The following is a 21708-nucleotide window of genomic DNA, read 5'->3' as shown; positions in this document are numbered from 1 at the left end:
AGGCTGGCAGCTCGTGACCCCCCCACGCAATAACCTCGCGACCCCAAGGGGTCCCAACCCCCTTTTGAGAACCCCTGGATTAGTAGATATGCAGGTTTTGGCAGCATTCAACTCGTTAATAGAAACTGCCATAAGGGCACAGATATTAAAGATAATCATGTTCTATCTCCCCAGATTTTCCCCAATCGCAGAAATTATTGTGCCACTTCTGCTAATAATAATAAATAATAATCATCATCACGGAGTCTTGCCAATGCAGAATAGCTATTGCATTTCAGTAGCAGGGAAGGGAGATAAGAACACTTCTGTGATCCTTCATGGTAAAAGGCATTATATATAAATGTAAAGTTATTTGATTCAGCTATGTTGATTTGCTTATGCACTAAGCTAAAGAGAGACTTTTTTTTGCTTCTTTACATTTAAAAGCCTGGAAAGGTTCTCTTGCAAACCCTTTCTACACCTCAAGCTTTGTTTTTTTAGGTTAGAAATTCAGTTTTGTTAAAAATTCAACATCCTGCCTCTTAATCCCAGAGCTCAGATCCTTGCAGATCCTCATCGGGTGAGCGGGAGGGAAGAGGACTAGATGGACTTTCCTTAAGTTTATAAAAATAATTTTACGATCTTTTAGGTCATTCTTTAAGATAAGAATATTTTTATAATATTTGAAGATAAAACCAACATCCTGACTGTAGTGGCTTGTTTAGCTTTTTCTAACAAATCTAATTTAAATATTTTTATGGATAGCCTATCCAGTATATGAAACACACCCCTATTTATCATCATAGATTTTTAATAATTACGCTAAGTGTAATTTGCTAGGCTACAGCATATCATTGCTAGATTTGAATTCTCATACCAACCAGTAAGCATTAGCTTACTTTAGGAAATAGTTAAGTACAGTCTTTTTACTATTGATTTAAATGAATTCGCAGTGTAACAGTACTCCTTGGCATATCAGCAAAAAACTGTTGCTCAGAGGAGACAGCTATCTACCCATCAGAGACTGCTTTTACAATTTCTACTGACATATGACATCTTTTGTGGAGAGTGAAGGAGGAAAGAGTACGTCCCCAGACCTGTAAAACAGGTTACCATTCCAAATATCACTGGACAATTCCTTTTGACTTGTTGGCGGACAAAGAAAACAAATTAAAAAGATTGTAGGGAAAGTAACAAGCATATACCCAGAAACACCACCTACATCTACATTGTAATACAGTATCAAGCATCATACATGAAATGTGTGAGCTTTAATGTCCAGTTTATAAGTTACATCTTTTGTTAAGAAGAACTTGCATAAGCTTACATAAGAAATGCCAACAGGGGTTCTTAATTTAGACAGAAAAAAATTCCTATGTTTTCATAAAAACAAGCTCTGCAAGAATGCACTGAATCCAAAGTATTGACTAGTCAAATGCACTAAATGAAATCTGAATTTTAAAAAGTTAGTTGCTGAATATCCATCTGCATCTTTCATATCGAGAAGCCTGCAAGTGTTCGTATAGATTTTCATTCTGCCTTCTCTCCTTCTATTAGATTAAAAAAAACTCTACGTTGTCACTACTTTACCAATACAAATTTGAGTTCAGATCTGGCCAGATCTTAAACTAAATTGACAGGGTGTGGCCGTCCTTGAATAGGATGCTTCCATGTAAACTGATGTGCTGAAGTAGTGGTGGGGATTCAGCAGGTAGTACTCTGAACACCACAATATATTGCTGGATACACTGTGTAACTGGAGGTACAGTCATTACATCACGTAAAAACAAAATCCCTGACCACTTGATTACATTCTACCTAAAATTTCCTCTATGATTTTTATAGGATATGGCATTCTTTGCTTCCTGTACCAAACTATCATTTAATAAAGGCTTGTCTATACTTGAAAGTTAATTCAGATTAAGGTAGGTTGTGAATTTAAAGCATATCATTTGTTCTTTATTGTTATGAACTGACAGTGGACTCAATACCATACCAGACAAGAAAGATATGGTCCCTGCCTCCAAGCACTTACAATTTAACCGAACGCCACAAAATGCAATGGGTAATATATGATGGATAATATATCCAACATTGCTGTGTGCTACTAGACAGTAGCTGTATTTCACCACAGATGTGACTACCTTTTTTTTTTTTTAAATGGTGGATTGGAGGAAGGGTAATATTGAAGTCTAGTCAATTTCAAAAAATTAACTGGAAGTAGCTCCAGGTACTACACTTGCCAAAGTGTCCTCTTGCCATTTTGGGTGCTTTACAATCACACTGTTGGTTTTTTTGGTTTGTTTTTAACATTTTTTCCTCCTTGCTGCAGTGTGAAAATCCCATTCAAAAAGCAAATTTTACAGATTATGCAGGCAAAACAGTAGAACTGAATATACACAAAGGGCTGTCAAATACATAAACGAGTTGTTAGAATTTTTTTCAGCTATTGTAATTTTAGGTGTTACTTGTAAAAGCATTAGGTAGAAGTTTTCTGACCAAGGTGCAATTTTTAAGTTGACTTTGTCCCTTTAAAAAAACTGTGTGGAGTCAGCGTAAGTTTAATGTTTTTAAAAGTGCTTTATGCCCAACGTCCCAACCAACAGCCTTATTTAAAGCTTCTCTTCTCCCCTTCACTTTCTATTGCAGCTCTCATGAAGCACTCCCTCTTAGGGTAGGTCTATACTTACCTCTGGGTCCGGCAGTAAGCAATCGATCTTCTGGGTTCGATTTATCGCGTCTTGTCTAAACACGACAAATCGATCCCGGAAGTGCTTGCCGTCGACGCCAGTACTCCTGCTCCGTGAGAGGAGTACGCGGCGTCGACGGGGGAGCCTGCCTGCCACATCTGGACCTGCGGTAAGTTCGAACTAAGGTATTTCGACTTCAGCTACGTTAGTCACATAGCTGAAGTTGTGTATCTTAGTTCGAAGTGGGGGGTTGGTGTGGACCAGGCCATAATGCAACACTCAACCAATGTCTTGCTGAAATCATACACGTACCATTACATACCACTGCAGCCTGCATATGAAGTACGGTAAATCCCATTATTTTTAATGCAGTTTTGTATCCTATACAAATCATACAATTAAAACTTTACAGAACTAACACCCTGGCAATTAATGGGAGTTGCCTTTCATCTTTTAGTCAAGGTTCAGTGATATACAATAGTGAGTGTGGAATCATCAGCAGGGTGTATGCTGGCACATTAATTTAAACTAAAAGGAAGCTGGTTAACCTGGTGAGATTGCACTTCATTGACCTGAAATAGAAGAGAAAAAAAGTTAAATACTAGTATGCAGAATGTTCAGTCTCGTCAAGGAAACAGCCACTGAAATATTTCAATGAAGCAGAGAGTATTAAAATGATTCATTCACCAGTGGGCCTATTTTTGACGGATTTGCCCCATGTAATGCTGTATATAGCTAGTACTCATTAAGTTAATATGATCTGTAGCAAATAATTAGCTTTCCTAATTTTTAACATTTAGGAATTTATAGGTAAATTTATTCTGTGCATGTTTTACCACAACTGGTCAGTTTATGACTGCAGACAGTTCCAGCCCTAAGAATCACAGTTTTGACAGAGAACTCACAGTTCATGATATGTGAATATATAAATTTAAAAAATTCCAATATTTCATATTTGATTAATTTAGAAAGTTACACAAATTTTTAGACATATGGGTAATTTAATTCATTTTCTTGTATGTCTATGAAATAGTATATAAAAGACAAAGCAACTATCACAATTTTATAGTCTTTACATTAACATATATTGCAATGAATACAGTACTTTAACTATCATTCAGGGCAGACTACATTCCTGTAATACGGTATCTTCCACAAATAGATCATAAGAGGAACATGAATCAACAACATTTCCAAAGTCATGATTGTGTAAATTAAGAGCATTCATGGGGAGGAGCACGGGGAGGGTGTGTGTGTGTAAATCCTGATAATGCATAATGATCGAATTAACTGCACTACTAGACAGTAGTACTTACTACCATGCTATATTCATGCATAATCCATTATTATTGAAGATGCTAGATCAGGAAAATACATAGATACTTTTTTATGAAAAAACTCAGATTATGCTCTATACAACAAAGAGTATGCTATACAATGAATAAAGATTTAATGGTGCTCCTTGAGCCAGTACACGTAGTATGCTTATATCCTATAATCGTCTTAGACAGCTGAATACCTAGCGTAAAAAATTATATCCCCCTGGCATTCAGAAGGTGAAAAGGGCAAATAAAATTAATGGTAAACATGCTAGACAATCAGAGCCATCAACTTAAATTCCACCTGTAGTTTGCATGAAAGGACAGGAAAGTTTTCTTTAACTTCTGTAAACACAGAAAAATTAAAAGGAGTTAGTGAAAGTGTTTCAATTAACCATATTAGGGTTATAGATCTTTACCTGTTTCAGGCACTGAAAATAACTATTGTCACATTCTAAGATAATTACCATATCTTTGCCTTTTAGCTTATATTAAGTTTTCTGTGTATACTATTTTCCCCATTTTTCACAGGAAATGCTAAAGAACCTTGATTTGTATTTATATTTTTGTATATCATTTGCTATTGTAGAGTTACAGTTTTTATTAAATGAGTGCATCAATCTTAAAACAGTTCCAAACGGGCCCAAATGCATGCAGCAGCTGATCTCCTGAACAATACCTTCTGCCTAAGTCACACCACCATTGTACATCATTCATTTCAGAATTCCCCACCTTCAAAAAGAAACATAGTACATCCTTTCAACAACGAGACACTAGGAAAAAGGAGGACACATACACAAAGTTAAGAAAAAGTCTACAGTAGTCTCCTAAGGAGGCAGGAGAAATATAGACTATTTATTGAAACACCTCCCAGTACACACACCCAGTAAAATCACATATTACTCAGTAGCATCCTCGCTTTTCAACCAAAAATGTTGGTGGTCAAGCGTCTACAATCAATACTTTGAAACAGATTCTTCACCCTCTTCTGCAGTTAAGACAGGCAGAAACGACCACCATTTCCTTTCCTGGATGTTCCCCTGCCATGGAGAGTCCCCTGTAAGCATAGATTCTTGTATAACCAGCTCCTATGCATCTATCTCCTTATTTGCAGCTACTGGTGCAGTGGACATGTCAGATGCTACAGCAACACTAGACAGCGTGCAGCTGCACCGCTATAAGCTGTCTAGTATAGCTTCTCTAAGCCAACGGGAAAAAGCTCTCCCATCGACTTAATTAATCCACCTCCAACGAGTGGCAGTAGCTGTCCACATCAGCATTTAGGTCAGTGTAACTTATGTCACTGAGGGAAATGGCTTATTCACATCCCTAAGAGACATAAGTTATACCGACATAAATGGTAGTACAGACATGGCCAGAGGGATTGAGGAGGAGCAGTCTGAACATGTTGCATTCTGGCTCCCTGCAACTGGAATGTGTTCTCCAGGTAAACTGCCAACTTGATGGAAGTTAGAGCAATCTCAAGGCTCTGTCTTGGGCTCAGGCAGAGAATCAGGGAGCCGTAACTAATTCTCTCTTTAGCACTTTTCTGAACTATCCCGAGCAGCTGGCTGAAGATGAGGTGTCATCTTTTATTAGGTATTCCCCTAACCGCAAATAAAGCCAGTTGAACTATCCTGCTCTTCCTGAAGAGCCCACAGACCAACAGAAAGGGTAACAAGAAAGGTTCAGTAGCTGCTTAAACGGCTCCCAAGGAGTTGGTAAGCAACAGCCTCCCACCTCTTTCCCATAGTGCTGACAGAGCTGTTTAAAAGTTGCAAGGCAAACTATTTCAATTTGTAATCAAATACAAATTTTTCTTCTTAGTAGTTACCCTCAAAAGTCATACATGAATGCATGAAGATAAACTGAAGACTCAACATTTCAGAAATATTTAAGTAGCCAGACATAATAGATTCACTATATTAAGCATGAAATGTCTAAACTAACACCCCCATAGCATACAAAATGATTTGTGTGAATGCAGAATTAAGCACTGACATTAAGGAATAATTACTTAGGAATATTTAATCTCTTTACCACACACCTATTCCCTGCACAAATTAAGTAAACAACATTACATAAAGTACTAAATGAACCTTTATATAAACATATTTACTGAATTTATTCTTGAAATGGGAAAGTATCTTTACTGAGTGATTTGGCTATAAAATAGAACAAATCACAACTCCAGATTAAGATAGCTTTGCTATTAAAAACAATTTTATAGACAGTATGCCATGGCACAGGAAGAGACCAGGATGGAAGTATTATAAAGGTGCTTTCTAGTAAAGTAAGTTACAAGCTTGAAAGGATTAGATTTTTATCAGTAATGGTCAGAAAACACTGATTTCACCATACATATACACGCTGCCAAAAAATATCTCCATTGATGCTAGAAATTTACAGATAGGCAACATAAGAAAAATGCTGCTTAAGAACTTAAATATTGATTTAAAGATATTTGTTTTGTATATTTTGACCTGTAAAGTTGATAATTTATGTCTTAATGGTTATAAAGCTAACTTTTTGAATCTCTACTGTCATTAAATAATCATCAGACCCCCACCCACTGTCTGACATGATTTCCTGCAACTGTGAAAATTTAAATAGATAAAAATGCTTAAAAATAAACATCCATATCATCTGTCAAAATTATTTAAAAAAAAAAATCAAATTCTGGACTAGATGACCTCCTGAGGTCCCTTCCAACCCTGATATTCTATTATTGATAAACATTTTTGTTTTTCCTTCAGATATGCTAAGGATTTCTAAAGCACTTCCAGTTGCTAATGCTATCTGTTTCAGTACACAAATATGCTTCTATGATCACTTAACCACACACCCATTCATTCAACCCACACACTTTAAGAGAACCTGCTGATGTGGTGCCTGAACAGAGAAGTCACAAGACAACAACAGAGTGGAAATTTCCTCTCTTCCACCTCCTCTATTTGAGTAGCAAGCAGGATCTTATTTCCCTCTGAATAGAGGAGAGCTCATGTCAGAATCAGCGCCCTCTCCTGACAGGCAACCTGAGAGCACACCCCCTGCATGTACTGTGTGTTCCTACTCATGGAGTTTGTACCAGGCCGTGCATATGTCCAGCACTGCTCAATACCATGCTGAAATTTTTGTGGATTTTATAAGCACAGCTATTTAAATATTTCAACTGTATCAAAATTTTAGGAGCAGGTAAGGTGCTATCTGACGCCAAGAAATATACATTTCCCTTCAAGAGTTGAGTAGTTTAATACTTAACATTATTTATACACCACTTTAATATTATTTTTCCCCACTATTGTAGTTTAAGAACTTGGGAGAATAACGTCATTTCATCTCCCTCCCGTTCCAGCTCCCAGTGGAGGCAGTGGGAAAATTAAGGAGGGAATGAAAACACAGTCTTCCAAACGGTCATGTGGAGAAACTACTGATATCAGCCACATCTGTAAATGAAGATCTCAGAAAATTCGATCTAGGGCCAACCTTAAGCAACAGTAATGCAAGTTACAGATCCATCATTGCTACTTTCTAAAGCTGTGCAAACTGACAACTCAAAGACCTGACCTCTCCACCACCTCCAGCAGCAGCACCCCAGAGGCCACCTCATTCACCACTGACAGGTTAGAGCTCCCCACATTGTCATGCCAATAAGGAACATATGGGCGCATGACACGCGTGTGGCTGCAGTAATACCACAGAAGAGATCAGCGAGGAGGGAGATGGCCCCAGTCTTGGCATCGGGAGTTTGCAGCCGTAACCTGCTACAGTTGCGCCACCAGACTCCTCCTTCCTCCCCATCCCTCCGCAGCTGACACGGAGAAGGAGCCTGCTGAGCCTCACTGCAGCATTTACGCGGAGAGCGAATCAGCTGGGGACGTACTGAGAGATGCTTCCCTCAGCCCGCTGCCGTAGCGGCCCGACCACCAACCCGATCACCAGCCCGCCCCGAGCAAGACGAACAGGAAAGGCGGGGCGGGTGCCGCGGAACCAGCACGCGGGCTCCGAGATCCCCCCCGGCGCACTGTCAGATTCAGGCTATTTTTAGATCAGAACGCGGCGAAAGTAACGGCTTCCAGAGAACCGCCTCGTGGCTCCCCGCCGGCGGCCCCACCCCGGCAGAACTCCCCCCTCCCCCCAACGGCTCCTTCACCTCTTCACCCAACCGCCCCCGGCCCCTGGCCGGGACCCCCGCCAGTCCCTTACCCCAGCTCTTGGCCGTGCGCCCCAGAAACTCGCCGCTGCGCGGGTTGTACACGAACTGCCGCCACTCGGCCATGGTCTGGCTGAAAGGCTTCTTCTCCTCCTTGGACATGGCGGCGGGGCGAGGGCTGTGTGTGTCCGGACAGCAGAGACTCCCAGCTGAACTGCGGTAGCGCCTGCTCCGAGCCGCCAAGTAACAGTCCTCTTCCCCTCGCGCCAGGCGCCCGAGAGGCCGGGCTGGTCGCACGCAGCCGAGCTCCTCACTCCGCCCCCCGCTGCCGGGGCGGGGCCCGCATACGTCAGCGCACCCTTTCTCCGCCCGCGCTGGCTCAAAACCGCGCCTGCTGCCCCCTGGCGGCCAGGCAGAGAATAGCAGCTGGGGCGAGCTGGTCCGTAGAGCCCCGGCGTTCGAAGTGCACCCCAAAGAGCGACACGCTGGCTGGCTCGTGAGTCGCCTACAGCTCCCGTGTTCAGTGGTGCTGCTCTGACGGCACATAGCGTGGAGACCTTAGGCGCTGCCTTGCTTTACCCCGCCCAAGCGCGTGCACACAGCCCATGGATCCGGACATAGGGAAGGGCTGAGAGACCCAAGCACATGGTTGGCAGGGGAAGGGAAACAGAAACTGATTAGACATCAGATTTTTAAAGTGTGGCATTGAATCCGTGTTCAGGCACGTAAGTGACCTGGTTTTCACAGGAGCTGAGTCCAGGCAGGTCCCCTAAGTCACCAAGGGAGCTGTCGGTTGTCAGCATCCCTGAAGCTAAGAAGATTTAGCAGGTCTAATTGTTCCCTTAACTAGGACTGGGCTACCTCCTTGACTTCATTTATGTACTCAGTGACACCTATGCTGTGCACACCCACTAAGGGTATGTCTACACTACGAAATTAGTTCGAATTTATAGAAGCCGGTTTTATTGAAACCGGTTGTATACAGCCGATTGTGTGTGTCCACACATAAAATGCTCTAGGTGCTCTAGTCGGCAGACTGCGTCCACAGTACAAGGCTAGCGTCGACTTCCGGAGCATTGCACTATGGGTAGCTATCCCACAGCTATCCCACAGTTCCCGCAGTCTCCGCCGCCCCTTGGAATTCTGGGTTGAGATCCCAATGCCCGGATGATGCAAAACAGTGTCGCGGGCGGTTCTGGGTACATGTCGTCAGGCCCCTCCCTCCCCCGTCACAGCAACGGCAGACAATAGATTCGCGCCTTTTTACCTGGGTTACCTGGGTTACCTGTGCAGACAACATGGAGCCCGCTCAGCTCAGCTGAGCTCACCGTCACCATATGTCCTCTGGGTGCCGGCAGACGTGGGACTGCATTGCTACACAGCAGCAGCTGCTAACTGCCTTTTGGCGGTAGACAGTGCAGTAGACTGGTAGCCTTCATCAGCGATCTGGGTGCTGGCAGCCGTGGGGCTTGCCTTTTGGCAGTAAATGGTGTATTACGACTGTTAGCCGTCCTATTACAAGTCGGGTCATCGTACGTTAGCAGAGTCTTCCCTGAGCAGCCGATTGTGCAATAGGCCTGAAGACCATCGTCATACACCGCCCAATATTTGCTGCCAAGCACCCAGAAAGATGCCGAGGGCTATCAGTCACACTGCACCGTCGTCTTAAGATGTAAAAAATAGATTTGCTCTGTATTCATTTGCTTCCCCCTCCTTCCGTCAAATCAACAGCTTGCTAAACCCAGGGTTTTCAGTTTAATCTTTGGGGGGACCATTCTGTGTGACAGTTGTTTGTGTCTCTCCCTGATGCACAGCCACCGTTCTTGATTTTAATTCCCTGTGCCTGTACGCCATGTCGTCACTCGGCCCGCCCTCCCTCCTTCCCCTAGTCCGTCAGATACTACGTTTGCGCCACAGCTCAGAGAGCCGAGAAGCGGTTCACGCCTTTTCTTTGAATTCTGGGTTGAGATCCCAATGCCCGGATGATGCAAAACAGTGTCGCGGGCGGTTCTGGGTACATGTCATCAGGCCCCTCCCTCCCCCGTCACAGCAACGGCAGACAATAGATTCGCACCTTTTTACCTGGGTTACCTGTGCAGACAACATACCACAGCAAGCATGGAGCCCGCTCAGCTCAGCTGAGCTCACCATCACCATATGTCCTCTGGGTGCCGGCAGACGTGGGACTGCATTGCTACACAGCAGCAGCTGCTAACTGCCTTTTGGCGGTAGACGGTGTAGCATGAGTGATAGCCATGGGGCTGGCAGCCGTAGGGCTGCATTGCACCAGCCCCTTGCCAGGAGATGGTATATTGTGACTGGTATCCATCATCGTCGTACTGGAGTGGCTGTCAATCATGGCCACCTGGGCAGACATGCTACTGTTTCGATGATGATGGCTACCAGTCGTAATATACTATTTTCTGCCAATTGCCCAATATTGTCTGCTAAGCACCCAGAAGAGGCCGAGGGCGATGCTGGGTGCTGGCGGACGTGGGGCTGGCAGACGTGGGGCTGCATTGCTACACAGCAGTAGCCCCTTGCCTTTTGGCAGACGATGGTATATTATGACTGGTAACCGTCGTCATCATACTGGAGAGGCTATCACTCATGCTGCACCGTCGGCTGCCAGCTTAAGATGTAAAAAATAGATTTGTTCTGTATTCATTTGCTTCCCCTTCCTCCGTGAAATCAATGGCCTGCTAAGCCCAGGGTTTTCAGTTTAATCTTTGGGGGGACCATTCTGTGTGACAGTTGTTTGTGTTTCTCCCTGATGCACAGCCACCTTTCTTAATTTTAATTCCCTGTTCCTGTACCTGTACGCCATGTCGTCACTCGGCCCTCCCTCCCTCCCGCCCTCCCTCCTTCTCCTGGTCCATCAGATACTACTTTCGCGCCTTTTTTCTGACCAGGTGCCATAGCTAGCACTGGGATCATGGAGCCCGCTCAGATCACCGCGGCAATTATGAGCACTATGAACACCACGCGCATTGTCCTGGAGTATATGCAGAGCCAGGACATGCCAAGGCGAAACCCGGACCAGGCGAGGAGGCGATTGCAGCGCGGCGACGAGAGTGATGAGGAAATTGACATGGACATAGACCTCTCACAAGGCACAGGCCCCAGCAATGTGGAAATCATGGTGTCACTGGGGCAGGTTCATGCCGTGGAACGCCGATTCTGGGCCCGGGAAACAAGCACAGACTGGTGGGACCGCATCGTGTTGCAGGTGTGGGATGATTCCCAGTGGCTGCGGAACTTTCGCATGCGTAAGGGCACTTTCATGGAACTTTGTGACTTGCTTTCCCCTGCCCTGAAACGCCAGAATACCAGGATGAGAGCAGCCCTCACAGTTGAGAAGCGAGTGGCAATAGCCCTGTGGAAGCTTGTAACGCCAGACAGCTACCGGTCAGTCGGGAATCAATTTGGAGTGGGCAAATCTACGGTGGGGGCTGCTGTGATCCAATTTGCCAGGGCAATGAAAGACCTGGTGATAGCAAGGGTAGTGACTCTGGGCAACGTGCAGTCAATAGTGGATGGTTTTGCTGAAATGGGATTCCCAAACTGTGGCGGGGCCATAGACGGAACCCATATCCCTATCTTGTCACTGGAGCACCAAGCCACCGACTACGTAAACCGCAAGGGGTACTTTTCAATGCTGCTGCAAGCTCTGGTGGATCACAAGGGACGTTTCACCAACATCAACGTGGGATGGCCGGGAAAGGTACATGATGCTCGCGTCTTCACGAACTCTGCTCTGTTTCGAAAGCTGGAGGAAGGGACTTTCTTCCCGGACCAGAAAGTGACCATTGGGGATGTTGAAATGCCTATCGTGATCCTTGGGGACCCAGCCTACCCCTTAATGCCATGGCTCATGAAGCCGTACACAGGCAGCCTGGACAGTAGTCAGGACCTGTTCAACTACAGGCTGAGCAAGTGCCGAATGGTGGTGGAATGTGCATTTGGACGTTTAAAAGCGCGCTGGCGCAGCTTACTGACTCGCTCAGACCTCAGCGAAAAGAATATCCCCATTGTTATTGCTGCTTGCTGTGCGCTCCACAATATCTGTGAGAGTAAGGGGGAGACATTTATGGCGGGGTGGGAGGTTGAGGCAACTCGCCTGGCCGCTGATTCCGCGCAGCCAGACACCAGGGCGGTTAGAGGAGCACAGCAGGGCGCGGTGCGCATCAGAGAAGCTTTGAAAACGAGTTTTGTGACTGGCCAGGCTACTGTGTGAAACTTCTGTTTGTTTCTCCTTGATGAACCCTCCAAACCCCCCCCCCGACCCAGTTCACTCTACTTCCCTGTAAACCAACCACCCCACCCCACCCTCCCCTCCCGCTTGCAGAGGCAATAAAGTCATTGTTTTTTCACATTCATGCATTCTTTATTAGTTCCTCACAGAAGTAGGGGGATAATTGCCAAGGTAGCCTGGGATGGGTGGGGGAGGAGGGATGGAAAAGGACACACTGCATTTTAAAACTTTAACTCTTATTGAAGGCCAGCCTTCTGATGCTTGGGCGATCATCTGGGGTGGAGTGACTGGGTGGACGGAGGCCCCCCCACCGTGTTCTTGGGCGTCTTGGTGAGGAGGCTATGGAACTTGGGGAGGAGGGCTGTTGGTTACACAGGGGCTGTAGCGGCGGTCTCTGCTCCTGCTGCCTTTCCTGCAACTCAACCATACGCTCGAGCATATCAGTTTGATGCTCCAGCAGACGGAGCATTGCCTCTTGCCGTCTGTCTGCAAGCTGATGCCACCTATCGTCTTCAGCCCGCCACTTGCTCTGTTCATCCCGCGATTCAGCCCGCCACCTCTACTCTCGTTCATATTGGGCTTTTCTCATCTCCGACATTGACTGCCTCCACGCATTCTGCTGTGCTCTATCAGCGTGGGAGGACATCTGCAGCTCCGTGAACATATCGTCCCTCGTCCTCCGTTTTCTCTTTCTAATGTTCACGAGCCTCTGCGAAGGAGAAACATTTGCAGCTGGTGGAGGAGAAGGGAGAGGTGGTTAAAAAAGACACATTTTAGAGAACAATGGGTACACTCTTTCATTACAAGGTCGCATATTTCGGCTTGCAGGCAGCCATGGTAGGCCACAGTGTTTTGGCTTTTTTAACCTTCTTAACATGCGGGAAAGGTTGCAAACAGCAGCGCATTTCCCATATCAAGGATGAATTGGGTTGTCCATTTAAAATGGGGTTTCAATGTAAAAGGAGGGGCTGCGGTTTCCCGGTTAACATGCGGCACAAACACAAGTAAACCACCCCCCACACACACACACACACTCACACGATTCTCTGGGATGATCACTTCACCCCTCCCCCCACCGCGTGGTTAACAGCGGGGAACATTTCTGGTCAGAAGAGCAGGAACGGGCGCCTCTGAATGTCCCCTTAATAAAATCACCCCATTTCAACCAGGAGAGCTTTCTGGAGATGTCCCTGGAGGATTTCCGCTCCATCCCCATACACGTTAACAGACTTTTCCAGTAGATGTACTGGCTGCGATTGCCAGGGCAAATTAATCATTAAACACGCTTGCTTTTTTTTTTGTAATGTTTACAAATATTTACAAAGTTACACTCACCAGAGGTCTCCTGTGTGCCCTGAGGGTCTTGGGTGAGTTCGGGGGTTACTGGTTCCAGGTCCAGGGTGACAAACATATCCTGGCTGTTGGGGAAACCGGTTTCTCCGCTTCCTTGCTGCTGTGAGCTACCTACAGTACCTCCATCGTCATCTTCCTCGTTCCCCGAACCGTCTTCCCTGTGTGTTTCTCCAGTGAGAGAGTCATAGCACACAGTTGGGGTAGTGGTGGCTGCACCCCCTAGGATCGCATGCAGCTCCGCGTAGTAGCGGCAAGTTTGCGGCTCTGCCCCGGACCTTCTGTTTGCTTCTCTGGCTTTGTGGTAAGCTTGCCGTAGCTCCTTAATTTTCACGCGGCACTGCTGTGTGTCCCTGTTATGGCCTTGGTCCTTCATGGCCTTGGAGATCTTTTCTAATACTTTTCCATTTCTTTTACTGCTACGGAGTTCAGCTATCACTGCTTCATCTCCCCATATGGCGAGCAAATCCCGTACCTCCCGTTCGGTCCATGCTGGAGCTCTTTTGCGATTCTGGGACTCCATCACGGTTACCTGTGCTGATGAGCTCTGCGTGGTCACCTGTGCTCTCCACGCTGGGCAAACAGGAAATGAAATTCAAACATTCGCGGGTCTTTTCCTGTCTACCTGGTCAGTGCATCTGAGTTGAGAGTGCTGTCCAGAGCGGTCACAATGAAGCACTGTGGGATAGCTCCCGGAGGCCAATAACGTCAAATTCCGTCCACACTACCCCAATTCCGACCTGCAAAGGCCGGTTTTATGGCTAATCCCCTCGTCGGAGGTGGTGTAAAGAAACCGGTTTAAAGGACCCTTTAAGTCGAAAGAAAGGGCTTCGTTGTGTGGACGTGTCCAGGCTTAATTCGGTTTAACACTGCTAAAGTCGACCATAACCCGTAGTGTAGACCAGGCCTAAGGCTAATGGAGTTGGCACAGCTGTCATATAGGGCACAGTTTGGTCTGCAAAACCTCTTATTGTATAAATGTGGCAAATGGAAAAAACACAGCCTGACTCTGAGCCCAGGGGGAGTGAGGTTCAGCAGCTGGGGGGAGGGGTGAGGGAGTATTTTACTTACAAACTATCAGAGTTTACGCTAGGCATAAGTAGCAAACTAAGTAATTGCTTAGGGGTCCAAGCAGCTCAAGAGGACCACCTATTTGCTTTTGTAGTATGTGTTGGGGGGGGGGGGGGGGGGGAAATATTCCTGCGTAGGGCCCGCAATGGGCTAGCACTGCCTCTGAAATTGTACTAATTTGATATGGAACTCTGTGACAGACTGACCATGGGAACCACTATGCTATTTTAACAAAATCACTTTTCTGGATAGATCTGCACTTTAAGTGTCTGCACAGTACTGTATTCACTAATGTTGATTTATAATTAGTGATAAAGGAATAGAGCATGGTTTGATAGTGACACCTATCTCTGATATACTCCTTATCAGTTGATCTCAAAGTATCCCCTAATCTTTAATGTATTAAGGTTAGAGCTGGGGACCAGCACACTCGCCTCTCTGTTTGACTTGACCGTCATGGTGACTAATATTTTCAAAATGGCTGCATGAAGTTGGGCCCTGTAAATCCATATTTAGGGACGCAGATGGCCTGACTACTGCCTGTGATGTTCAACACTAAGACTTTCTCACCATGTGTTTCAGTTATTGAAAATATTAAAGACTTACTCCTTCTTTTCATTCCTAGTTCTGCAATCAGTGAATGACATATCACTGACTTCAGCTCAACAGATCAACTACCCAAACCTTCCATGGTGCTAGAGTTGAGGGGGCACAGTGGTGGCTGAGGTGATTACAACTCAAGGGAGCCTCTCCCCAGTTCCCCTAGCCGCTTCCCTTCACACATGCAAATAGTGGACCACACATATACCCAGCCTGTGTATGTAGATTGTGTAGTTTCCAGGATTTGGTGCAGGAGTGGTTAAATATTTGGAAAAACAAAGATACATTATACAATAAACCATCTTCCTAAAAAAAGATTAACATAATCAGTTTAAAAGAAGAGATTTCCATAAACTGTTTCTGCATAGCATGTCCCATTAGAAGTTTATTATATGTATAGGTTAATTTTTTTCATCCTATTTAATTTCTACCTATGTAATTTCTATATCTATGCAAACTCAGTCTATACAATGATGATACCATTTGCACAGGAGTGAGAAATAAAATCATGTTTCCTTCCAGTTTACTGAGGATAGTGTAGCATTGCAAGCAATAGAGAAAGAAGTCAGTGCTGAAACAAGGGCGAGGTGAGTGAGGCACTTGCCTCGGGTGCACAAAGGGGAGGGGCGCAATCACCGCCTCTCCACCTCCTCCCCTGAATGCTCTGCCCCTGCTTCTCCAAGCCCCTGCTTCCTGCGAATCAGCTGTTTGTGCAGGAAACCTGGGAGCACGGAGAAACAACCGGTGGCGCGCTTAGGCCCGCGGAGGTGGAGCAGAGGTGAGCTGGGGCGGGGCGAGCAGGGCCGGGTCTAACTTTTTTTTTTTGCTTAGGGCGGTGGCAAAAGAGTGAAGGGGGAGGCACAGCACAGCTGGAGGAGCAAGGTGGGGGCAGTGTGGCTGGAGGAGCGGGGGCATGGCGCGGCCGGAGGAGAGAGGTGCGAGGGTGGGTGGGAGCCAAGGGGGGAGCGCAGCATGGCCGCAATGTGGCTGGAGGAGCCAAGGGGGGGGGGGGGCGGCCGGAGGAGCCAAAGGGGTGTGTGTGTGTGCGCAGTTTTATATTCTTGCCTCGGGCGCAAAAATAACTAGTTATGGCTCTGAAAGAAGCATTCAGGTTTCTCATCCTAGCGGAGCCACTGATTCACTGTGTGATCTTGGATAAGTCAGTTGACTTCATTGTACCCATGTCAAGCCAGTTGGAAAACTGAGAAAGAATAACAGTCCAGTGAAAACCAAATGCTGCATCAGAGCTCTGCTTTCCTGGATAAACAAACTGGGTGAGGTGGTGTCCCTCTGCCCTTGGGACTATCCCCAGGGATCTGGCATTGTAAGTGCTTTTCAAAACCCAGGAGATATCATCAGGCTAGATCTTAGAATATGTTTTCTTTATTATAGTAATTGGCATACTGTATTTGAATACAATAAATTAGATCTTATATTTAACAGCAAACGTTTCAATGTCAACACAATTTTCACATTTTTTCAAGCATATGTTAATAGACATGTTTGCTTCAACCATCCTACCGCTCAGATTTTATGTTTTTTACATCATCTAATGGCATCCTTAATGAATGCTTGAGAGTCATAAGTTCCTATTAATAGCTCTTGTGAGCTTGCAAAAAAAATTTTTTAAATGATGTTGGTAGAAGATAACTTTATGTACTGTTCAGCAGAAAATTCACTGTACTGTATAAGCCATGTGAATAAATTATTCCATATCAAGATTTATTAATTTAACTGTTAAAGTATGGATTGTAATCTGGCTGGTGTTGGGGTATATTTTACTTCTTAATCTAAACAATATATTCTTTAAAATATAGAGTGCACCCAGATACCTTGTTGATAAGTTTTATTAATAATTCTATTATGATGCACCTAAGTGCATCTCATATACCAACTGACTAAACAGCTCTTGAGTACTGTTACTATTTAAAAGCATCTTAATAATAATTTGTATTTGTGGATAATATTGCCATTCAGCAAGAAACAGATCCTGTGAAATGTTAAACACCTTGAATTCCCATTGACTTCAAATGGAATTGAATTGGGGGGAGGGATAGCTCAGTGGTTTGAGTATTGGCCTGCTAAATCCAAGGTTGAGCTCAATCCTTGAGGGGGCCATTTAGGGAACTGGAGTAAAAATCTGTCTGGGGATTGGTCCTGCTTTGAGCAGGGGGTTGGACTAGATAACCTCCTGAGGTCCCTGAGAGTGCTCAGCATCTTTCAGGAATAGGCCTTAATGTAGCTGTTCGTAGGTTTATTCTTACGCAAATGGGATACCCCTACATTCAGAAAAGTACTGAAATATTCATAAAGAAGCTCACTTCTCTAATAATTTGAGGTAACATGAAACTGACTGAATCATTGTGTTTAGAAATCAGTCTCCCTTCCCCAAATGATTGTGACAGAGGAAGAATATGAGAACTTCTGAAAATAGAAAATGTCAGGCTTTCCCCAAAGCCTGAAAGCACCACCATACTTTCATTGTCTGTTTCACCTTTAATTCGGTATAAAATATTGCACTACTTTTATGGAAAACTTATAGAATTTAGTAGAAAATTATAAAATTATATAGCCAGGGTAATCATCCTACTGCATTTAAGAGAGAATTATACCTCTTCCTGGATAACTATAGAATGGTTAAAAAAAAAAAAACCACACACATAGAAAGGATTTGATCCTCTATTCAATTTTATAATATTTTTCTATAAGGACACAAAACTAAATAAACAATCTACATGATTTTAAAATTACATTTACTAACTTTGTCTGCTTCAGTGTCAATACTTATGAAAGACTGAAAAAGGGGGATCTTTCATTCCATCTTGGAAGGAGGCTTGCTACCAATGCCTCTTAAACATCTTTATATCATTACAAAAAGAATATGATCTCAACATGTGGACATTGAGATACTTTATATTTTTCCAAATCAGTTCACCACAGCTCCCAGAGCCTGATTAACTTTTTGTGGGCCCGGCTCCAAACATATTTGTGGGCCCCCCTGGGGAATGATTGTAAAAGGAGCCAGGGGCAAAAGTACAGTGGGGCAGGAGCTAGGTCCTGGAGCAAGGGAGGGACCAGAGGTAAACTGCAAGCACAGCAGGGCTGGGGAGGGGGTAAACAGGATCCCCCTCCCAGTCCTGCCCACAGAAAGCGGGTACCTACCTTCTCCCTGGTTCTAGCCCATTCTCTTAGTCTCTCTGTGCACCGAGCTGCCCCTCCTCCAGTGTGACAAAGTGGGAATGTTCTTAATGTTTTTTTTCTAAATACTGTGTGGGTGTCTCAGTTTCCCCCATGCATTTCTTAAGTATCTAGGTGGTGGGATAAGGGTGTGTGATTGTTGCAGAGCCCTAGGCAGGTGTGATGCTGTCTGCACAGAGAATGGCTGACACTCTGTCTCCTGGCAACTGATGGCCTGAGCCCCTCCCCTGCAAGGTGCCAACTGAAGGTGTTGGAGAACAAAGATCAGGTGGCCTCCTGGCCCAGAAAAGAGAGAAAGGACAGAGGATGGGCTGGAGGGGGTTGCAGTTTGGAGCTGGCTGGGAAAATGGAGGGAGGCCCAGCACTGGTGTCTGGGGTACCTATCCCACAAGACAGACCTGACTGAGGGGTCCTGTTTTCCATACCTACAAGCAGGAGTGCTGCCAGCTTTTCTGCTGCCCTAGGCAGCAGAAGGTCCCGCCCCAAAATGCCGCCCCCCCACAGAGGCAGTGGAAGGTCCCGCCGCCAAAATACCACCGCGGTTGCTGCCCCCCAAATTGTAGTGCCCTAGGCGACCGCTTAAGTCACCTAATGGGTTGTGCTGGCCCTGCCTACAAGCTCTGCTTTGACTGTGTTCCTGTCGTCTAATAAACCTGTTTTACTGGCTGGCTGAGAGTCACGGTGAATCGCAGAAAGTGGGGGGTACAGGACCCTGACTCCCCCACACTCTGTGACATCCAGCAGCAGCAGGACAGGTTCTCTTCCAGCCCTCTGGGGTGGGTGTTGGGAGTGGGAAGAGCTGAGGGTAATATGGTTACTCCTATAACTGGACTTTTAGTTTCTAGTCAGCACTGCTAACCGGACACCCAGGTCCCATTTTCTACTGGAGTTTCCAGTCTAAAACTGGATACCTGGCAACTGGGGTGCCAGAAAAGCCTGAGCGGGGGGGGAGGAGGGGCAAACAAACAATAATTCTTAAAAGTGAGAGGGCTAAGTCTTAAGCAGTGGGAAGCAAGTGGTAGGTGGGCTAGGGAGTGGAGAGGTGCTAGTAGGCAGGGCCACGTCTGCTGTACTGCCCAGGTAGGTTAGAGAGTGGGGATCAGCTGATACAGTATCCCCAGCCCAGGTGACATGACAGCCAGTGATGGATTTAGAGTAAGTGGGGCTCCCCAGTCCTGTGCTCAGCTTCATTTTTGGGGGCCCTCCTTGGGACCCAGCCAAGAAAAAGAACATTCTCTCTTATCTCCCCCGGCCCCTGTTTTTCATTCTTTTTTTCTTCATCCTCCTCCTATAAGTAATAGCAAGTAAATGAAAATAAAGTGAGGTACCTTGATTGTTCTTGTAGTCCAACATATTTCCACAGACTACTTGAAAATTGCAGAGAGTCTCAACAGACCACTTAATGATCTTTCCAAATATTGTAAAAAAAAGTTGGGGTGTGGGGTCTGGCCAGGAGTTAGGGTGAGGGAGGGGGCTCAGGGTTGGGGCAGGAGGTTGGGGTGTGGAGCGCTTACCTGGGGCAGCTCTTGTTTGGTGCTAAGGGTGCAGGTGGGAAGAGGGGGTGCTGGAGCTCCTGTTTGGTGCTCAGGATGGGGGTGGAGATGTGGGGGGGGTTCAGGAGTCAGGTCATGGGGTGGGGGGCCTGGGGGCCAGGGGTTTGTGAGGGGATGCAGGGGTCAGGGTGTGAGTGAGGGGTGTAGGGGTCAGGGTGGGCAGAGGGCTGGGGTCGTGGGGGGTGCTCAAAGCAGGGGGCTGGAGCGGGGTATGCCCCGATTCCTGCTTTGAGCAGGGGGTTGGACTAGATGACCTCCTGAGGTCCCTTCCAACCCAGATATTCTATGAGTCTATGATTCCAGCCCCTTCCCAAGGCCACGCCCCCACCTCTTCTCCTCCTCAGAGTGGCGAGCGTGCTGAGGCTCTGCTCTTCCCCCTCCCTCCTGCCGGCAAGCAGCTGATTGGTGGGGAGGGGGGGAGGGAATCTAGCACACTGTGGAAAGAGGCGGGGGAGGAGCTTGGTTATAGGGTGACCAGATGAGAGGAAGAAAATATCGGGACACATGGGTGGGTCGCTAGTGGAGGAAAAAAAGAAAAAAAAAAAAAAACAGGAGTGCAAAATATTGGGACAAATTGCGTCCTGCCCGAACATCGGTCGGGATGTGGGACAAACGCCTAAATATTGGGACAGTCCCAATTTTATCAGGACGTCTGGTCACCCTACTTGGCTGCAGCAGGTGTTGGCAGCACTAAGCTTCTGCCCCCATGGGGGGGGCAGAAAAGAGTGGGCTGGGCCCCCTTTGGACCGTGGGCCCGGTGCCATGGTAAATCCGGTACTAGCTCCATGGACAAGATGCTATCCTTTGGCGGGGGGAGGAGGGGAGGAGGAGGGAGTGCGTGCGTGCGTGCGTAAGCTGAAAATTTTAGCTGACCTCTACATGCATTAAGGACAGCAGCAGTTCTACCAGATGATGTCTTTTCACAATCACTAACGTAACCCTACCATAGGGGCCACAGGGAGATTCTGGTGCTGCCCCTAATCTAGAGGGAGGAGTCCTTCTTTTCACGGTCCTCAGAGAAGCCCCCCATGCCAAGGTAGACTGTTCAAGCTTGGGACAGAGGAAGGTTCACAGTAATAATATCAGAGAAGAGTAACTCTTACTGGCTGTGCAGCCATGGCAGAAGACTAGAGGCAGGCCGATCTAAAACAGGGTGGTATGATCCAAAAATAGGGAATGGCCAAGCACAGTAGGCAGAGAGCTCATGTCCTTACTGCTGTATATGCTATGAAGAAGTGTTCCTAAGTCCATTATAAGCTCCAAAAACCTGTACAAGGAAATATCTGTCTTAAATTTGATAACAAAATGCAACTATCCCGATTTGCCCCTCAAGCAATTATTAATTGGTTGAGATGGATCTTGAGGAGAGCGGAATTTTTTTTTTTATTGTTAATAATTAAGCAGCACTAATTGCCATTATAGAGTTAAATCAGTTCCCTAGGTGAATTCCAGGTAAGGCAACTATGGTGTACTCCAATTAAGCAGAGTATACTGTATTTTAAAACACGCTTTGTTATGGTTTTCAGTTTCAAACCTTCAT

At 45.9% G+C, this 21708-nt stretch overlaps 1 protein-coding gene across 1 annotated transcript in view; it reads right to left on the bottom strand.

Moving 5' to 3' along the window:
- Nucleotides 1-8474, bottom strand: part of ATP1B3 (ATPase Na+/K+ transporting subunit beta 3) — a 63997-nt gene extending 55523 nt beyond the window's left edge. The window contains exon 1 of the mRNA XM_034781329.1: nucleotides 8195-8474. Coding sequence (XP_034637220.1) covers nucleotides 8195-8303 — 109 coding nt within the window. The 5' untranslated portion in view covers nucleotides 8304-8474. The remainder of the gene's footprint in view (nucleotides 1-8194) is intronic.
- Nucleotides 8475-21708: the final 13234 nt, after the last annotated feature.

Source organism: Trachemys scripta, chromosome 9 (assembly GCF_013100865.1).
Source record: "Trachemys scripta elegans isolate TJP31775 chromosome 9, CAS_Tse_1.0, whole genome shotgun sequence".
NCBI classification, from domain to species: Eukaryota; Metazoa; Chordata; order Testudines; family Emydidae; genus Trachemys; species Trachemys scripta.
The sequence above is the reverse complement of the archived record's forward strand: the minus strand, read 5'-3'. Positions and strand labels throughout refer to the sequence as shown.